At 48.8% G+C, this 20,401-nt stretch overlaps 1 protein-coding gene across 8 annotated transcripts in view; it reads left to right on the top strand.

The window, feature by feature from the left end:
- Positions 1-20,401, top strand: part of RRBP1 (ribosome binding protein 1) — a 64,353-nt gene that overhangs the window by 18,113 nt on the left and 25,839 nt on the right. For all 8 annotated transcript variants that reach the window (XM_072736454.1, XM_072736459.1, XM_072736458.1 and 5 more), the window contains exon 2: positions 6,077-8,106. In XM_072736454.1, the coding sequence (XP_072592555.1) occupies positions 6,099-8,106 (2,008 nt within the window). In that variant the 5' untranslated portion in view covers positions 6,077-6,098. The remainder of the gene's footprint in view (positions 1-6,076; positions 8,107-20,401) is intronic.

Here is a 20,401-nt window from a genome sequence, read left to right as displayed (position 1 = left end):
CAATAATAATTCAAAGCCCCCATGTGTTAGGGAAGTTAAGGACACTGCCACCTCACGAGTCTAAGAGATGATATGGGAATTGGAAGATAAAACTGAACAATCGTGAAAATTGTGTGTGCTGCAGCTTGTAGGATGAAGCTAGAACAGTAATTAGAGGGAAATTTATTGCCTTAAATACTTGGCTACAAGAAAAAAAAAAAGGCCTGAAAATAGTAAATGTCCATGTCAGGAAGTTAAAAAGAACAGAATAAACCAATGGAAATTAGAAGAAGGAGTAATGAAAATTAATTACATATACTGGATCACAGACCCAAAAGCTGATTCTGGAATCATCATTGAAATTGAATCAACGATGTATAACAGCCAAGACATGGAACCAACCTAAGTGTCCATTGACAGATGAGTTGGTAAAGAAGTTGTGCCCCCCCCCCCCATGCACAAGCACATATGTGTACACACATGATGGAATATTTCTCAGCCATAAAGGAAACCTTACCATTTGTGACAACATAGATGGATCTTGAGGGCGTTATGCCAAGTGAAACAAATCAGAGGAAGATGAGTTCATATGATCTCACGTGTATGTGAAATCTAAAAAAACAAAACAAAACAAAAAAACCCAAAACCATCTCCTAGAAAGAGAGATGATGTGTGGTTACCATGAGCAGGGGGAGAGGGAATTGCAGCAAGGGGTCAGAAGGCACAGATTCCCAGTTACAACATAAGTGTGTGCTAGGGACATACCAGACAGTTTGATGACTAAGCTAACATTGCTGTATGCTTATGTCTGAAAGTTAAGAGAGTGAGAGTTCTCCTCACAAGGAAAAAAATTGTTTTCCTTTTTTTTTTCTCTTATTTTTGTCTCTGTATGAGATGATGGATGTTAACTGAAGTTAGTTAGCATAGTAATCATCTCACTCTGTGTGTGTGCAAAAGTCATGGCATTGTGCTCTACTCCTTAAGCTTACACAGTTCTGTATATGTCCATTCTAGTTCAATAAAACTGAGTGGGAAAATGAAATTAGCACTTAAAAATCAGCTTCTAACCCCTCCTTCCACTGCCAAGAACAGATCTGGAAACACCAGATCTTGAGAGTTTTACAGGCAGGTTCTACCAAACCTACAAAGAACAAGGGGAAAGTGACCATCCTTAGTTTTATGGGCTGCAAGTGACCTTGCTACTGAGATTCCATAGGGACGGGGTCATGAGAATGACCCCTGATTTTTCTCACAAGCATACATGCAAATCTCACATTAAAAAAAAAAGTGAACAAACCAAATCTAGTGATACATTAAAAAAGAAAAGGCCCAACGTCAAGAAGCGTTTATACCATACGAACCATCTGTGAGTTAACATTAGAATATATATTATTGTGATTCAACCCATTTCAGATTAGAGAAAATGTCAAGTGATAAAAAGCATTTGCTAACGTTCAGTATCCAATTGCTTAAAAAGAAGAAAAGAAAGGTAACTAGGAATACAAGATAGCTGAACCTGATAAAATGTTTTTCCCAAAAAACCTGTGGTCAACATGGCATCTGATAGAGGTGGAAACTTAGAGATGAGTCGTCCAGTAAGCTCCGTTCCGACCCTGATCAATGCAGCTTCAGAGTCCTGTGAAACGAGCTGAGGTGGTAAGAAATGGATGGTCACAATATTTTTCACAATATTTAAAAACCTTAGGAGATGGGGGTGCCTGGGGGCTCAGTCAGTTAAGCATCTAACTCTTGACTTAGTCTCAGGTCACAATCTCAGGGTTGTGAGATGGAGCCCTGCATCCGACTTCACCGTGGGCATGGACCGTGCTTAAGATTCTCCCTCCCCCTTCCTTTGCCCCCCCCCCCCCCCGCCCTCTAGTCACTTAAAAACAAAACAAAACACAACCTTAGAAGATGCTAGTCCTGATGTGGTTGTATCTGCCAGGGTCTCTGATTTATTGTCATTCTGTTTTAGTTCTGTGCCTTCCTGGCTGGTCACCTGGTGTCCAGAGAGTACATCCAGACACTTGCCCTCTTGGGTACCCGCCCAGCATACCCCACGCCCCACACTTCTCCATGGCATGTGATGAGACCCGGCTGTTGAGGTCTCTTCACAGAACTTCACCAAATCCTGATCGCTTGTTGGCCTGAACTGGCCAATTTGGACTGGGTAGATCGGACCACACGAGTTAGCAGATGTTTTCCATGTCTAAAGAACTGAGGGCTTCCATTCACTTTTGCTCCTTGAATCTTTACCGCCTAGGAACAGAAGAGAAGCCATTCTCTACAAGCCTCAAGGTGGCTCATTGAGTTTGAGCCTGCCGAGCCTGGGAGTGGTCCCCGAGCCTCTGGGTGGCCTCCTGCTTCCTTTCCTCCCAGAGCCTCTGCCTTTCTGCTCCACACTCTTAAGTGTGCTAGTAATAATAAGTAAAAGCACATATTTCATAAATGTTTCCCGAAGTGAGAGAACGTATCTTTTTTGGGGACACCTGGGTGGCTCAGTGGTTGAGCGTCTACCTTCGGCTCACGGTGTGTTCCCGGGGTCCTGGGATTGAATCTTGCATCGGGCTTCACGCAGGAATCCTGTGTCTCCCTCTGCCTATGTCTCTGCCTCAGTCTCTGTGTGTCTCATGAATAAATAAGTAGTTTTTTTTTTAATTTTTATTTATTTATGATAGTCACACACACAGAGAGAGAGAGAGAGAGAGGCAGAGGGAGAAGCAGGCTCCATGCACTGGGAGCCCGACGTGGGATTCGATCCCGGGTCTCCAGGATCGCGCTCTGGGCCAAAGGCAGGCGCCAAACCGCTGCGCCACCCAGGGATCCCAATAAATAAGTAGTCTTAAAAAAAAAAAATGCTGGTCTTGAGAGCACACTTGGGAGGCCTCACTGGCTTTCCCACCCCTGTGAGTCTGGGATCTCAGTGATGTTTCTGCTGCACCCACGCCAACTGCAGAGGCAGGATAGCCAGCTTTCACTTCGATTTCTTTGCTGTTTGTGGCGATACGGCCTTAGCCGTAAATGTTCCAATGTATTCTTTCTGAAGACTAGGGCTTTTCATTTTCTTGTGAACAATTTCTTTTAGAGAAATTCTAACTCAGGAATTAGTGGCAGGGATATAATTTCTTTTTAGAGCAGCCCGTTCTGCAAAACTTGGAAGACACATTTTGTGCTGCCATCAAACATACATTTGTGTGTGCGGCAGAAGAAAAATATTCTCCCAAGCTAGCTTTTCTCATGTGTGTGCTCCCAACAGAGGATATATTTTTGTATCCCATATTTGCCTAACTTGAGTACCATTCAAGGCAGCTTTTTCAGGTGTGGCTTTTCTGCTTCCACCACAAGGCCTCACTGATCCCACAGTGCTCCACGGGAACCAGACCCTTCTTTGTGGGAGCCTGGTGACTGTGTTGGCATGGTGACCCTGCTGCAGCTCCATGGGAGACGGCCCTTGCAATGTACAATTGCTGACAAGCCACTTGGGGCTTCTGGAGTGACCCAGGCATCACACTGCCTCGAGAGAAGGGGAATGTGTCAGAGGATTTTTGTCATCTGAATAGGTTAATACAGTGATTATAGTGTAGTTTTTGTAATGGGATATATCCCTGTTGGCCAAGTTTTGAGAGGTTCTTGTGAGCACTCAGAGTTTTAGCTGGTGGATGGCCCACCAAGAAATGGAAGTTGACCGTAGTACCTTCCAGGCCTTCTTGTCCCTTCCCTCCTGTCCACTGGATTCCCTCCAGGGGTAAGCAGGGTGCAGTTGCCTTTCTGGTACCTCATTTGTGAGTGTGTCCCTGGAAAGGCTAATTAGGGACAGCCTCTCTTGAGGGTGCCTGGCTGTGGCTCACACTGCCTCAACCCACGCCCAGAGATCAGAATCCACTTGCCCAGGATTTGAAGGCTCCATGAGCCCACCTTACACTTCACCTGTGGAGATTGTGGCTGTGATAAAGAGGTTCCCCTGGTATTTGAGACCCAGGGTGATAGTCCGGGAGAAGTAAATGTCCCAGCCACAGCTGGTGGGGTTACCGCTGGGGGAGCACATGCTGTGGTGTTTTTATCATGAGTCCCTTAAACCCTGTTCCTGCAAGGGGCTTGTTTAGAAAGCCACGGTGAAATTTTGTGTGTGTGTGTGTGTGTGTGTGTGTGTGTGTGTGTTTTATGTGATGGAAATGCTGCTTCTTTGAACCTAATGCTGAGACATTTAACACCATCTCTTCTCAGTCCCTTCTTTAAAATGCCCTAGTATCACAATTTGGATTTTGTGATTTTTTTTTTTTTGATTTTGTGATTTTTGAGAAATTCCCACCCTCTTGCCCTCCAGGGGAGGAATATCAACTGACAAGCCTGGACCTGGCCTACCCCAAGGTCTAGAGATTGGGGTGTGGAGGTCATGCCAGGTGATGGGGCCTGTTGACCTCTCTCCTTCTGCTCCCTCCTCCCTCTTTCCACCTTCCCTTACCCGCCTACTTAGACTTGCATTCTATTTACTAATTCCATTGCTGCCTCCCTTTAGGGGGCCTAGGATCTGTTCAGGGGACTGGGAATGTAATAGTAGCATCAAAATTCGTTGATACTAGATGAGTGCATCCGAATCAGTAAGCCTCCTGGGGTTCCTCACCAAAGTCAGACCCAGCCTGGGCTGGCAGCCAGGAAGCCATGGACTCTGGAACAAGGGCAGTGAGAAGAGTTGGCTCATCCTCTTGGTTTGGAGAGTGTCAGCAGGCAAAGGGCTCCCTCCCTGGGTTGAGGATTGGGTCTGGTGACACGGTTTTCCCTCCTTCTTTGCAACCTGCAGACATGAAATTCCAAACTTGGGGTCTTTTATTTGGTGTACTTTGTAAGACTTCCTGTTTCCTCACATGCAAGTTGCAAGTTCTGCAACTTTTTTTTGTTTTGTTTTTTCTTTTTGAAGGGGCTCGAGAGGGAGAAGGAGAGGAAGAGAAAATCATAAGCAGGTTCCATGCCCAGCACTGAGCTGGACACAGGGCTCAGTCTCGCAACCCTGAGATCATGACCTGAGCATAAATCAAGAGTCCTGTGCTCAACTGACTGAGCCCCCAGGCTCCTCACAAGTTCTTCAGCTTTTTAGGAGCTGTCTTGAAGGCCAGTTTTTTTCTCAACAAGTATTATCATTTCACAGGATTCTGAAGGTTTATCTCTGACCCTGGGCTGTCATGTTTATTATCAGCACTGGGGAAGAGAGACAACAGAGTAGAGATGGCATGCCAGAGGTCTGCTGGCCAGAATGCATGCAGCTGAAAGCCTGCAGAAATAACTTGGTTTGGTTTACATGGTTTTTCTTCTTTTTTTTTTTTTTAATCATTTGATTTCACTTTAGAAAAAAAGATTTCTAGCCTAATGCGAAAAAGCAAAAGATCTCTCAATATGGCACGCACATTTCTACAACAATCGGCTATGGCTGGGTGACACATTCCCCCCTAATTTACTGGAGCATTCTTGTCACAGTCCTCACCACTCCCTGTTGTCTCGCCCCTGGCCCGTGCTTATGCTTATGTGTATCTTTGACCCCTGAAGCAGAGAATCTCTTGGATTGTGATTGTGGCTTCTGAGTCTCCAGGGTATTATGTGTCCAGAACTGTACTCTACCATTCCTCTGTTGCTTCCTACCTTAGTACTAATAGGGGCTGCTCATAGCTTACATAAAAACTCACTTATGGGGTGGTACAGTTGCCTAAGTGTTTGACTCTTGGTTTCGACTCTGGTCGTGATCTCAGAGTCTTGAGATCAAGCCCCAGATTAGGCTTCAGGGTCTTGAGCTTGAGCCCCGTGTTGGGCTCTACATTCTGTGTGGAGTCTACTTAAGTTTCTCTTTGCTCCTTCCTCCATGAGCATGAATGTTCTCTCTCTCTCTCTCTCTCTCTCTCAAATAAGTAAATCTTAAAAGAAAAAAACCTCACTTCCAAAGAGGGGCAGGAAGGAATGTATGACGTCAGAGATTGCCGGAATTTGTTTCTTCTTTGAAATTATCAGTCTGAAGAACTAGTGAAAGCTTAAGTTTGGGGGTAGGGTTGAGGATGAAAACTGTCAAATGCCTCTTTCTGCAAAAAGTAACCTACGTGTATATATTTGGCAGGTTAAAGGGAAAGCAAGCCAGGATGGATATTTACGACACTCAGACCTTGGGGGTTATGGTATTCGGTGGATTCATGGTCGTTTCTGCCATCGGCATCTTCCTGGTGTCAACCTTTTCCATGAAGGAGACGTCATATGAAGAAGCCCTAGCCAACCAGCGCAAGGAGATGGCAAAAACTCACCACCAGAAAGTAGAGAAGAAAAAGAAGGAGAAAACAGTGGAGAAGAAAGGAAAAACCAAGAAAAAGGAAGAGAAACCTAACGGGAAGATACCTGACCATGAGCCAGCCCCCAATGTGACCATCCTTCTCAAAGACCCAGTGAGGGCACCCGCAGTGCCCGTGGCTCCAACCCCAGTCCAGCCTCCTGTGGTCATTGCCCCTGTAGCCACAGTACCAGCCATGCCCCAAGAGAAGTTGGCCCCTTCCCCTAAGGACAAAAAGAAAAAGGAGAAAAAAGTGGCAAAGGTGGAACCAGCAGTCAGTTCTGTAGTGAATTCCGTCCAAGTTCTTGCCTCCAAGGCTGCCATCTTAGAAACTGCTCCCAAGGAGGTGCCTATGGTGGTTGTGCCCCCAGTGGGTGCCAAGGCTGGTACCCCAGGCACCAGCACTGCACAGGGCAAAAAGACAGAGGGAGCCCAGAACCAGAGCAGAAAGGCAGAGGGAGCCCCCAACCAGGGCAAAAAGGCAGAGGGGGCCCTCAACCAAGGCAAAAAGGCAGAGGGGGCCCAGAATCAGGGCAAAAAGGTAGAAGTGGCCCCAAACCAAGGCAAAAAGGCAGACGGGGGTCAGAATCAGGGCAAAAAGGCAGAGGGGGGCCAGAATCAGGGCAAAAAGGTAGAAGGGGCCCAGAATCAGGGCAAAAAGGCAGAAGGAACCCCAAACCAGGGCAAAAAGGCAGAAGGGGCCCCCAACCAAGGCAAAAAGACAGATGGGGCTCCCAACCAGGGCAAAAAGTCAGAAGGAGCTCCAAACCAGGGCAAAAAAGTAGAGGGGGCCCAGAATCAAGGCAAAAAGGTAGAGGGGGTGCAGAATCAGGGCAAAAAAGCCGAAGGGGCACAGAATCAGGGCAAAAAGGCAGAAGGGACCTCCAGCCAGGGTAGAAAAGAGGAGGGGACCCCAAACCAGGGCAGAAAGGCAGAGGGGAGCCCCAATCAGGGCAAAAAGGTAGAAGTGGTTCAGAACCAGAGCAAAAAGGTAGAGGGAGCCCCCAACCAGGGCAAAAAAACAGAGGGGGCTCAGAACCAGGGCAAAAAGGCAGAAGGTGCCTCCAACCAAGGCAAAAAGGTGGATGGGGCTCAGAACCAGGGCAAAAAGGCAGAGGGGGCCCCCAACCAGGGTAAAAAGGTAGAGGGGGCTCAGAACCAGGGCAAAAAGGCAGAGGGGGCCCCCAACCAGGGTAAAAAGGCAGAGGGGGCTCAGAACCAGGGCAAAAAGGCAGAGGGGGCTCCCAACCAGGGCAAAAAGGCAGAGGGGGCTCAGAACCAGGGCAAAAAGGCAGAGGGGGCTCCCAACCAGAGCAAAAAGGCAGAGGGGGCTCCCAACCAGGGCAAAAAGGCAGAGGGGGCTCCCAACCAGGGCAAAAAGGCAGAGGGGGCTCCCAACCAGGGCAAAAAGGCAGAGGGGGCTCCCAACCAGGGCAAAAAGGCAGAGGGGGCTCCTAACCAGGGCAAAAAGGCAGAGGGGGCCCAGAATCAGGGCAAAAAGGCAGAGGGGGCTCCCAACCAGGGTAAAAAGGCAGATTTGGTTGCTAATCAAGGCACAAAGGCAGAGGGTGTTGCAGGCCAGGGGAAAAAAGCAGAGGGGGGCCCCAATCAAGGCAAAAAGGCAGAGGGAACCCCAAACCAGGGCAAAAAGTCAGAAGGATCTCCCAACCAGGGCAAAAAGGTGGATGCGTCTGCCAATCAGAGTAAAAGGGCAGAGTCAGCTCCTATCCAAGGCAAAAATGCAGATATGGTCCAGAGCCAAGAGGCACCGAAGCAAGAGGCTCCTGCAAAGAAGAAATCTGGTTCAAAGAAGAAAGGTGAGCCTGGTAAGTAGTTGTGATTTCTCTGTGAACTTGGAGGGAAGAGCTATCTTTCAGTGGCTTATGAGGAGCCCTATGTATCAGTTAGCTGTTGCCACAACAACTGTGTAACAAACGTATCAGAATTCAGTGGCTTACATTGGCAGTCATTTACTCTTGGTCATGCTTTTGTTGAATTGGCTGAAGGTTGACTGATCTGGGTTGTCTTAGGTGAGTGGCTCTGCTTCATGCTGCCATTTAACTGGGTTTGGCTCCTTGCCGCGGGTCAAGCCTAGGTCTGCTGCACATGTGTTGATTCTGGGGCCCAGGCTGAGGCTTTAGAGATTCTAGCGGGCCCCAGAGGCCCTCGTTTTGGTGATGGCAGAGCTCTAAAAGGACACATTTCAAACCGGCATCCTGTTGGCCAGAGCAAGTCATGTGAGCCAAAGTCAAGGGGCAGGAAGCCCACTGTCTCCAGTGCGAGGGACTGCCAAGAGTCGTTGGGAAAGGTGTGAGGAGGGGTGAGGAGAGGTGGAAAATTAGGAATAGTAATTCCATCCACCACTCAGTCTGGAACACTTCTGTGTCTTGGCAGATCTGTCTTAGATGTCTGGCGCATTCTTCCAACCTGTTCTGTTGCTTAGCTCACCTGGTAATCATTTATGTTTGTTAAATGAATAATCGTAGGGTATTTTTAAGGAGCAGTGGCATCTACCTCCACCCCAACCCCAGTGTTTCCTCTTCCCTACCCCAGTTATTTAATGGACCATTTTATATACATGTAAGATACTACAGAACATTAATTTTCTGTTATCGTTTTAGTGCATATTACTATAGAAATTACTCCAGTCTGAACTCAGATCACGTAGGACTTTAATCGTTGAACAAATGAACCCTTAATAGCTGCGAGCCAGTGAGTTCCCGTTTCATGTTCATCACTCATTTGATACGGTAGTCTTACATTTTGTTTCCTTCCTCTCTCTCTCTCTCTCTCTCTCTCTCTCTCTGGGGGCACCTGGCTGTCTCAGTTGGTAGAACATGTGACTCTTGATCTCAGTGTCATGAGTTCAAGCCCCACGTTGGGCATGGGACTTACTTTAAAAGAAAAAAAAACATCTTTAGTCATTAGTTGATTTGGAAAATTAATTGCACTTGTCTTAATGAGGTCTCTTGAGGGGTCTGAAATGTGTAGATCTGTGCAGGGTAGCATAAGGCTCTGTGTTTTTAGCTGGGTTTTCTTTTTCTTACCACCTTTGTGCAGCTACATTAACTTTTTTTGAGTTTCCTCCTCTCCCAGCTTTTGCGGGCCCTGGCATTTGCCCAGGCAGCACCCTGCTCCTTGTGAGGGGACCCTGTGCTATGTGAGCAGCTTCAGGCTCCTGCTGAGGGTCAAGGATCAGCCGCACGGGGCAGTTCAGCCTCTCAAAGCTCTCTGAAATGTTGAGCTTCCGTCTACCTCCAAGGCTGCGGGGAGGGCACACAGCCTTGTCTTCAAGGTGATATTCCACTTGACTTGGGGACAGAGTATTTGAGACAGCAGACAGGAATGGAACTGAGAACCAGCCTGTTTTCTGTAAAGCATCAAGTGTGTTTAGAATAGACCTGCCTGTGTCCTATAGCGTTCGTCCTATAGCCAGAAATGTGATGATGCTTTAGGGAGGGAGGCAAGTGGTACTGATTTCCAGGTGATAGAGAACCTTGTTCAGAGGAAGACTTAACTTTCTCACCTGTGTGAGCCTACACGACAGCTTGTTGGCATAAGAGAATTTGAACAGAGAAAAGAAATACCATAGGCCAGGATAAGAAAGATTAAATATTATGGGATGTGGCTAGTGCAAGTGCACCTGGTATTTGACTGACTTGATTGTTTTGAGTACTACCTTAGGTAGCCCCATTGACCAGCCCTATATTAGCTCTCTGGTACCCACAGTTCAAACTTCATGGCCCTGGAGCCCTCCTTGACCCAAGTCAAGGTCTTCTTTATTTGAAGAAGGAACTCCTTCTCCACACCAGTGATCTACAACCTGCTCTCAAGCATCTCCTCCTAGTCATCAGGCAGGATCTCCCCCCACTCCTGCCAAGGCTACTCACATCTCCAGACCCTGAGTTCCTGGATGCTCAGGGTCAGCCAGCGCAGCCTGAGTTTTACCCTCAAGTTGAGTGCACAGGACCCTGGAGAAACTGAGGGTGAACAGGCATAGGACCCTGGACAGACACACAGAAGCTCAACTGCTAGCAGGCAAGGGGTGAAAGGCAGACAGCCAGAGTTGACTGCAGCCTCTTGAGCAAAGGGAGTATAACTGCATGAAAAGAATGTGGCCTGCTTCCCATTCAGCAACACGTTCATGGCCACAAGATCAGAGCCATGGATGCTAAATATGTTTCGGATTAATTCTGGAACATGAAACTCCATGGATGAGATGTCATCTCAATAGAAGGGTGAACCCTATTCCACAAGCCACTGGGAAAATCCATGCAGTGCATGGACTTGTTCCTTAGACCCTCAATCTCCACAGCTTCTGGCTAATTGGAAACATGGAAATTGGGTTTGCTGGAAAGGTGGGAATATCACTGCTAAGGACTGAAGGCTCCCCGAATGGAGAAGGCCTTGATGGCTCATTACTGACCTCTGACCTCAGAGTGCATCTTCAGAGCAAGCCCTGAATTGCATGTCTGTATTTGGGAACCCCCAACTGCCAAACTGAGGAAGAAAGTACACACTTCACTCACTCCACCCTCAAGCTTACGGAACTTTACAGACAAGAGCTGCAAAGCTCCTGGAAGCCAGGCTATGGATACCCATCATCTTGCCCTTCACGCCGCCCTGGCAGTGATATGGGGCCCTTACTATCCCCACCCCACCCCCCACCCCTGCAGGGGATGGTTCTGGAACCAACAGCATTGGCATCTCCTGGGAGCTGGTTAGAAATGCCGAGTCTCAGGCTCCACCCAGAACTAATGAGTCAGACTCTCTGTTACCAGTTCCCCAGGTGATTCATCTGCATGGTAGAGTTGGAAAAGCACTGCACTGGGGGAAATTTCCACTATTTCTGGGCACACAGAGTATTTCAGGATCCTCATGTTGTTGGTGCCAAGAGTGACCTGCAGCCTCCCGGGGATGGGGCTCGAGGATGGCTTTATACCCTAGCCACAGGAACACAAGGCTGAGGCCCCACAGCGTGCACACTCAGGGACATGAAAAATAAAGTACAAGACTGTTTTTTTCCCCATGTCTCTAGACCCTCAGACCCCCTGAAGAATAGAGAAATTTACCTCTCAGGTATCCTCCCAGCTACACATGATACCCGGCATGGCTGGGTTTTCATTCTGGATCTGACAATCCCATGTGGCTGCTTTTATGGCCAGTGCCCCATATTGGCCTTTGCAGTTTTCTCATTGTGACATTGGAGTGATGTAAAGTGTCCCACCACCCGGTAAGGTGTCTCGCCACCCGGACTAATCAATATTAATTTTGGCTGTTGTTTGAAATTTCCTAGGGTTTGATTTCTTTTTAGATTAAATTGAATTCATCCAGACCTGACAGTTTTAAAGGGGTCCCTTTAAGCAGACTCTCCCAAATCTTGAACATGTTGCCCAAGATCAGAATGTTTCATCCTCCCCCCACCCCCCGGCCGCCATTGACTTGACACTCTGTCCTGTCAGTAAGTGCTCAGTAGTCACCTGGGGCCTACCTTGGACAGTGTGGTGAAGAACATCTCCATTGGCACAGTAGGTTCTGTTGGACAGTGCTGTTCTAAAGCAGAGCCACCAAGGCGGGGGGCAGCCTGTGATAATGAGCACATCTCTGCAGCTTTATGTTGGTACCATGCGGCTCATCTCATGCTTTATTCTCTCTGCCTGCATCCTGGATGGAGTGGGAGTAAGCTCCTCATTGGCCTCCATACCCTTGTATGACATGACAAGTGAGGTCATGGAGGCTGTGGCCGGTCCATGACACATGACGGATCAACAGCAAAACCTGCCCCAGAGCTGAGGCACACCACAGACAGGCTTGTGCCCTCACTTGTCACCACGTGGGTCTAGCGGGGTCCTCGCTGACCAGCGCCCTAGAGAGAGACCAGGCAGGTGTGGAGGTGGGCTCGGGACATGCTTCTGCAGGCCCAACTTGGAACTCATCCAGAATTTCTGATCTGTTTTTCCTTACAAGAACAAATCAGGGCCATGTGGCAGGTTTTTACCACTTGTCCATGGCCAGATTTGACAGTGAACACCTGCCTTCCTAATCCATGCCTTAAAAATCTATTATTGTATAAATAATGTCCTTCCAGCAAACAAATACTAACAATATAGAAGCACGGAGGTTGAAAAACCGGGTCTTTCCACTTCATGCCTTTTACCACCCATTCCTGGGGGAGCCTGGGAGATACACGCTTCACATTGGCAAACACAGATGGGACTTGTGGTGCACACAGCTTTCGAGCTTGCTTTGCTGACCAGAGTATTGGTGACATTCCATACTGTACCTCCGTGGCTTCCAGCTACATCCTACTCTAGCGCGTGAATGTCTCATTTATTTATTTAAACGACAATAAATAGTGTGCAGGTTTTTTTAAAGATTTTTTTTAAAGATGTATTTATTCATGAGAAACACAGAGGCAGAGACACAGGCAGAGTGAGAAGCAGGCTCCCTGTGGAGAGTCCAATGTGGGACTCGATCCCAGGATCCTGACCTGAGCTGAAGGCAGATGCTCAACCACTGAGCCACCCAGGTGCCCCAAAGATGAATTTTTTAAAAAAATGATAGTGAGTGGGGGGAGGGGCAGGGGGAGAATCTTCAGCAGACTGCCCGCTGAGTGTGGAGCCCAAGATGCGGGGCTGGATCTCACAACCTCTGAGATCCTGACCTGAGCCAAAGCCAAGAGTCAGGCACTTAACCAACTGAGGCACCCTGATAGTGTGCAGTTTTTTTGCTGCTAAAATTGACACTGTAATGTGTATTACAGTGTGAGCATCTCCATAGATATGTCATTGCTAAGTGGAAAGGCAGGTACATTTTTAGTTTAGGAGGACAGTGCTGCATCGCTCCCCAAAGACATTTCACGATTTCCTGTTCTCGAAGAGTGTTGAGAGGCCCACACATGGGTTTTCCAGAGCCTTGCACCTGACTTAACTGCTCCCGTGGTGCTGTAGGAGTGAATAGTGATCGCTTCAGGGGAGCATGATAATCCCAGGTGTGGAATAAGGAGAAGACACTTGTTCATGAAACAGAAGGCACGGATTCTTATCTCCTTGTTTGCAGAAAAGGGAACTCAGGGAACTGAAGAGAAGTGGAAATGTCCCCAGAACTAAAGCTCCGGAGCATGTGCGGCCTGGCTGCAGGCCTATGCTTGCTCATTCCTGTGCATGGTGGTCATTAGGATAAGCCTCATCCCTCTTACAGGAAGCATGCTGTGTACACGATGGTGGTTTCTTGAAAATCTCTTGTGCTCAGGCTCTGTGTTTGCTGGCGCAGTTGTGTCAGCCACCTGCCCTGTGCTGCCCATGCGTTAATGGTTGTGTGAGGTTACACGTGTAGGAGAGCCCTTTTGTCCCAGCACCTGAAAGTGAGTCCACATTAGCACAGTGCAGCCTGGCCTCCAGATAAACCAAGGACAGAGTTGGGAAATGTGGGAGGCCCATTTGCACATGCTCCAGACCATTGTGCTTCTGCTAAAGCTTGGCATGCACACCATTGCCACCGAGCGTGGCCCTTTTTCCTTGCACTGGCTTCACACCAGACCCCCATAATTGCCTGTGGCCTGTTTGCTCCATGGTCGGAAGGCCATCGAGTCAGGGCTCAAGGGATCCCACCCAACCTGCAGGAGGTAGAAAACGCTTCCAGACACCCCACAATGACTTTGATACACACAAGTCTCTGTGGGAGAAAGGCCCTCTGGAGAGACAGAATGATGGGCAAATTTTCATGTCTTTCCTTGGCCTTTCTGCATTTTCCAGTTTTTTGGTAACATGTATTTTTTAAGTGGAAAAGAAAAAAAAACTCCATTATTTGTCTCTGAGTCAAACAGGCAGTCATTGTACCAAAGTGGAATGCGTTGTGAGGCAGCGCAGCCCTGGCCATTGGTCCCCTGAGCTTCCTCTGAGCAGCAGAAAGGAGTGCCTGCTCCTTTAGGGGGACTGACTCAAGGAGGACTGTGGCCAGTTCTTCTCAGGCACATCCCAGCCCTTGGTTGCCCAGTGTGTGGTCACGAACTGAGCTGAGATGGAAAGTTAGTAGCTCCCACATCTGTGAACCTGCCAGGATCCTGGGGGGCCACTCAGCTTCATATGGTGCAAGGCCCCCTGCACCACCACTCCTTCTGCCAGAGCAGGTGAAAATGCACAAACAGGATCGTGTTCTGTAAAATAATGAAGCAGGGATCACCAGAGGTCAGGGAAGATAGGGAAGAATTTTCAGACTTAGGGAAACTTTGCTGAAGGGGTCTGTAGTTTAGCAGGGGCCCTAATCTGAAACCATGTGACTTGACAACAGTGACACCCCTTCCTTCATACCACCCCATCGCCCCACATTGACCTTCTTGCACTGTATGCTTGCTGGGCCATTACTAGGAATGTGACACTATTCTCAACCAGACGTTTTATTAGGCGTGTGGTTTATGAAGCTCCTTTCCATGCATTTATTCCCTCATAGGTCTGTAATGTGGATTTGTATGTTTACCTGCTTTTGCAAAAGCAGAAACCAAAGCCCAGCTCTGTTTTGAAACAGACTTCCCAGAAGTCACACGGACAGCAGGTAGTGTCAGGGACCAGCACCTCAAGCCTTGGTCCCTCCAACCACAGCCCCTCTCAGGCTAGGCCCAGCCCACCTCAGCAGCTGCTCTTCAGCCGCTTAGAGCTGAGGAACAGACAGGTGTGTATTGTGAGATTAGGTTTGATGCTCTTTTCTTTCAAATTTCATTTTTCCAGGTTTCAAACTCTGAAATCTCTGTAGGGCATTTGAGCCTTTATTCACTTTCTGTATAAGTTCTTCAAACTCAATTTTTCTTTTTTGAAAGAACAGAGGCATCCCCTAGGGAAGGAGCCAAATCAGTATGGCACTGCATGTCTTAGAGAAGCTGCTGGATGACATTCTTCCAGAACTCTCCATTCAGTCATCTTAAAAACATGGTGGCATTGGGCCTCCTGTTGCTGGCCGCAGGCAGCTGTGGTCAGGAAACCCACAGGTGCACAGATCTTGTCTTTTCTGCAGGCACAAGCTAAAATCTTGATTGTCATTTAAGTAAGGCATGTTCTCCTTGGACCAGCTACATGCCTGAGGAAGCCTACAGAAGGATCTTGCCTGGAGGTCCTACAGTGGTTGTCTTTCTTTAAGAAATACTGTGATGCTTTTCTTTTTTTCTTTTTTTTTTCTTTCTAGATATAAACTTGATTTTGTTAAAATTTGGGGGGAAAAGTTATCATGAGAAAAAGTCCTTTAATCTATTATGGATTTTTAAATTCATGAGACTAATGTTATGAAATGCACAACGTCCCGATTTGCTGACAGATTACTTTTTTCTCCAAAGGAGAAGGCCTGATTCAAAGGCTCCAAATCGAGCTGCTCTTAATATTATTTGTACTTTGCTCCATGCAGTTAAAACACCAGATGTTCATGTCTGTGGCACTCAGGGGTCCCGTGTGGCTGCTCCTCCAGGGCTTTTATCGGATCGGAAGGGCACAGCAGCCCCTGGGCAGTGGCAGGCTTTGCAGCCTGAGCTGAGCTTAGGTTGGCTGTGTGCGAGCTGCTTGTGAGCTGCAGCTGCCACCTCTGATGCATTCAGGGAATCACACATCCAGGGCCATGGGAGGCTGCTTTCCCGCAAACTCAGGAGGATCCTCTATGGCCTCTTTCCCCCAGTGTGAAGCCAGTGGGGAGTCTGGCAGAGATACTGGCTAGTTCTATGTCTCGAGAGACAGATATGCCTGCTGGCTTCTCTGATTGTGGTGGGGCAGGGAAGGGGGGGCGGTGGTGGAGGTGCCTTCTGGGCTTGGGGCCAGCAGGAGTCGGGCTCCTCTCTAAATCAGATGATTGCTTATGCAGTGGTAGCCTTCAAGGAGGCACAGGGGAGCCCTCTCTGGACCCTGGGGCCTTCGACCCAAGTTTGGCTCAGGTGACTGAGGATGTCAGGGCCTGGAAGTCTCCCTGGTTGGGGTCTGGCTTCCTCTTGTGGGAGCCACACAGGGACCCCTGGCCTCCACTGTTGGGATGGCACTCATGCAGGGTCAGGATGCAGCAGCCTTTGGGCCTGCCTCTGTGTGTCTGAGACAAGCTTGAAGAACTGGTTAGGATGTTTCCTGAACAAATAAGTGCCTTTGCTATTGGAGTTCTCCCCCAGCCCCCAAGACCTCATGCCTGTAGCAGGCTCCACTGCCAGAGTCCCTGGATTGACACCCGGGCCTCTGCCCCCAGCTCAGCTTTCTTGGCGCCGTTAGGCCTGGTGCTTGTCCCTGGGCTCTTCCCTCATCTGCCTCTGTCTCCAGTCTTGTCCCCAGGTGTCCTGAAATAGCATTCTCCAGTTGCAGACCTTTCTCCTACTGGCGTTGCTCCTTGCCTGTGAGATAGAATCCAGATCCCTGGGGCGTGTGAAGACATGGACTTAACTCTAGTCTTGCTTCCCTCTGCTTGGAATAGTGAGGCCCTTCCAAGCCTCACTGCCTGTCCTCGCTGCCCTCCTTTCCCCCCCACCCTCTCTTTCTCCTTACCCAGCAGTGCCTGGCTGAAGCATCCCTTGCTTTGAAATCTTTTCTTGGCACTGCTGCCACGGTTGCTTCCTTGGCAGCATGCCCTCCGCAGGTTCCCTTTGTATGGATCTGCTGCATGGTTACCATGCAGCCCACGTCTCCTCTGCCTCTTAGCTGGCAGTTCCACCTCCAACTTACCTTTCCAGGGACTGACTGCCAGATACCCAGCGTGAGCTACTTTGTAGATGGAGGCCGTTGGGACCTGCCTGCCCTGGGCCAGGCCACTGGGCACCTGCATGCACCAGCTCCTGGCGTTAAGCGGGATCCCTGTGATGGGCTGTCGCAGGGACAGCCATAATCGCCTCCCATTGATGAGCAGCTGTTGGCACCACCCTATTGGTCAAGTTGGCAAGATGTGAGCTGTGCGGGAGCGTCCCAGTAATGGGGAGAGCGGAGGGGCTGCTGCCAATAGCACTGGGTCCCAACACTGAGACCTGGCTGCTGGGGGTGCTGGTAGTTAGGCAAAGAGAAAACTCTCCCCAGAGGACTCCAAAGTTGACAGTGAGAAAGGAATTCCTAAGTGCCTTTTTGCAAGATGAGTTTAATTTTAGGTGACTGGACCTCCCACCATGGTCACAGAAAGGCACCTGGTTTTGGAATATGAGGCATTAAGCACATTATCCAGTGCTGCATGCTCCTTGGCTGGGGGCCCTGGGAGCAGAGGGCCATCTCCCATCACAGTATGTCCGTGCTTTACAGACATGTTGCCCCTTCAGCCTCATGACAGGGTGCAGACCAGGGTGCAAGGCAGCATCTGTGGGCTGTGCTGCTCTATCTGCAGGGCTGACACCACCTTTGTGTGACTTCCCTGTTCCTTTGATGGGAATGGGAGGAAGGGCAGAGTCGTTTTAGCCCCCATGAGCCCCTCCTGTGACTGGGGCTTGAAGGTGGCTCTGTTGGTTGACTCTGCGGTGCTTTTTGTGCCAGGCATTGTTCCAGGCATGTTGGGATTTCATCTTTCCAGTGAAGCTGTGAGAGAGGAACAATTGATTATTACCCCCATTTCATAGATGAGGAAACCGAGGCCAAGGATGCCCAGGTAGGCAGGTGCTGAGCTGGAAATTGAGCCCAGGCCACCTGGCTCAGGGGCCTTGTTCTGACCTTAGTGCCCCATTGCCCAAGGACAGAGGTGACCTGCAGGTCAGACATGGCCCACATGTGTGTTTGTTCAAGCCCACAGTGGTTTGATTTATTTATTTTTCATTGAATTCACTGTCAGCACTAAAGGTCAGGAGATGACACATAAAAATCTTATTTCCGGCTCCCCCTGGCAAGTCTACACCTCTGAGAGTTCTGGCCCAGACCCCATGGGAGCTGTCCCCTAGAAGTGAAGGAACACTCCAAGGAGGCGGGCCCCCCCCCCCCCCCCGCCAGGCAGACCTGTGCAGCCTTGCAGGGCCCAGCCCCTGGGGGTGTTCACTGGGTCCCCTGCCAGACAGGTCAGGATTACTCCAGAGCACTGAAACCCTGGTCCTGTCTCTCCACTGTCTGCTTTCCTGCTACATCCTTCTTCCTCCAAGCCTTCCTGCTCACCCGTTCCTGGTATTTTGGACTCACCAAGTTGGGCAAAGCACAGTCTGTGGGAGCAGGCTGCCAGTGAGCTGACCTCCCTAGAATTCACTGCCTCGTGGTCTTTATCAAGTCGGTGGCTTAACAGATGAGATGTTGGTCTTTGACAAATTCATTTTAGTGCCTTAAGGTTTAACAATACCAAGGATTATTTCTCATCTTCGAGTATTTGCTGAAGATGTGTAACATGCCAGCACGTGTTAGCTCCTGTGGGCATGGTACTTATTGGTTGGAGTCAGCGTGTCCATCTCCCAGGAACAGGCATCGAAGTAAACTTAGTGCCACTGGTTTGGTGAGAGGATCTTGAAACGCAGAAGTAAATGCAATTCACGTGGGGTCCAGAAGTTCTGGTTTATACTTCTGAGTACTTTTTTCTTTCATTTTTACTTCCCCTGATTTGGGGGAGAATAAAGACAGCCCCATTCTTCCTAAAAGAGCTAATTAAAAGTTATAAAGTTGTGGCTCTCTAAATAAAATTTAAAAGATGGTGTTCATATGAACACAGAGAAGGCCATGGAAGTTTCTGTGGGGAGATTGAGCAGGGGGGTGGGAGTTCAATTTTGCTGTATGTAATTTTAGATTGTTCCACTTGTTCAAGTTTTCCTTACTTGGTTCACTAAAATATCTAATGACATTTAATATAATTAGAAAGTTTGCATAAAGGTGAATGGCACAGGATACTCTTGGAAACATTCTACAGACAGAGTGTGTTAGGGTCGGTCTCCCTGGCCCTCCAGGAGGGCATGCAGTCTGTCGAGACCACTGGGTACATCTGTGAGGAAACAGCTCCAAAGAAAATGTAGCTCCATTATTTAGATGTCCCCTCTCCTGCCCAGTGGTGCAGTAGGGACTATTGGGACCTAGAAGAAAGGAATTATGGACCATCCTTCTAGGTGGGACTTCAAGAGAGGCCTGAGCCCATGATCAGTGTGAGGCCTCTGTAAGGACATGGCCAACAGGGGTTCAGGGGGGCCTGCTTTGGGGGGGGAAAATACAGTGTGAGCCGCATGTGTGAGCTATATATGTAATTGAGACTTTCCTAATGGCCACACGAGAAAAGGCAAACAAGAGAATTCATTTTAGTGATGTATTTTTTTAACCCAATTTACCCCAAGTATTATTTCAACATGCAGTCAATACAGAAAATTATTACAGTTTACATTCTAGTTTTTATTTTTTCCACACCGAACCTTCAAAATCTGGGGTTTACTCGTACCTGTCGTACACGTGGGTTCGTGCTAGCTGCATTTCAAGTGCCCGGAGCCATGCGTGGCTGGTGGCCCGCATATCGGGGCACGCAGTACACCTTGCCCAAGTCAGGAGGGGAGACTGTGTGGTGGTCGGCTTCAGAGAGGCTGTCCTGCCCAGTCCTACTCTGGCTATATCTTTGAAAGAGTGAACGTGCCTCTTCTGGAAAAGTGAGCATCTAACAGGCTGAGGGGGAGAAGCAGGGGGCCTGTCAACGGTGGGGTTTTCTTCCAGTAGTGAACTCAACAGTGGGTTTTTGATTTGTTTTTGGCTCAGCTGTACTCAGAATGCTTTTCCTGGTGCATTTAAGTTTGCCATTAAAATCATTTTACATATGTATCTCAGTGAAAAGAGGAAAGGCAGAAGGGAGCGTGGACCCACCTCCACTTCACTTTCATGACACCCTTGAGCTCTTAGGACTTTCAAGGTGGTGGTTTTTACTCTCCCTGGCTTCACCAAGGTAAGGAATTCTCCAGGGAAGGTGCTCATAGCAACCCACTCGCCCACGTCCCACATTCCCCCATTAAGGTATCATGCTAAGTGCTTTGACTTGCGATGAAAATATTGTGACTAGTCAGTGAAAATATTGTGACAGGCCAGAGACTTTAGGGTTGCCATGGAAACCTCCCCCATTCATTGTCCTCTGGGAGGTTGGTGTTGCTGGAGGTGCCTGGGCAGGCAGGCCTGTTGCCCTTCTGTTGCTTGTCTCTGCCCACCCCCTCACCCATCCCACCCCCCTCCCCCTCCTCCCAGTCACTGGGCCATG

This window comes from Vulpes vulpes, chromosome 14 (assembly GCF_048418805.1).
Source record: "Vulpes vulpes isolate BD-2025 chromosome 14, VulVul3, whole genome shotgun sequence".
Classification (NCBI taxonomy): Eukaryota; Metazoa; Chordata; class Mammalia; order Carnivora; family Canidae; genus Vulpes; species Vulpes vulpes.
Note: the sequence above shows the minus strand (reverse complement) of the source record. Positions and strands in the feature narration are given on the sequence as shown.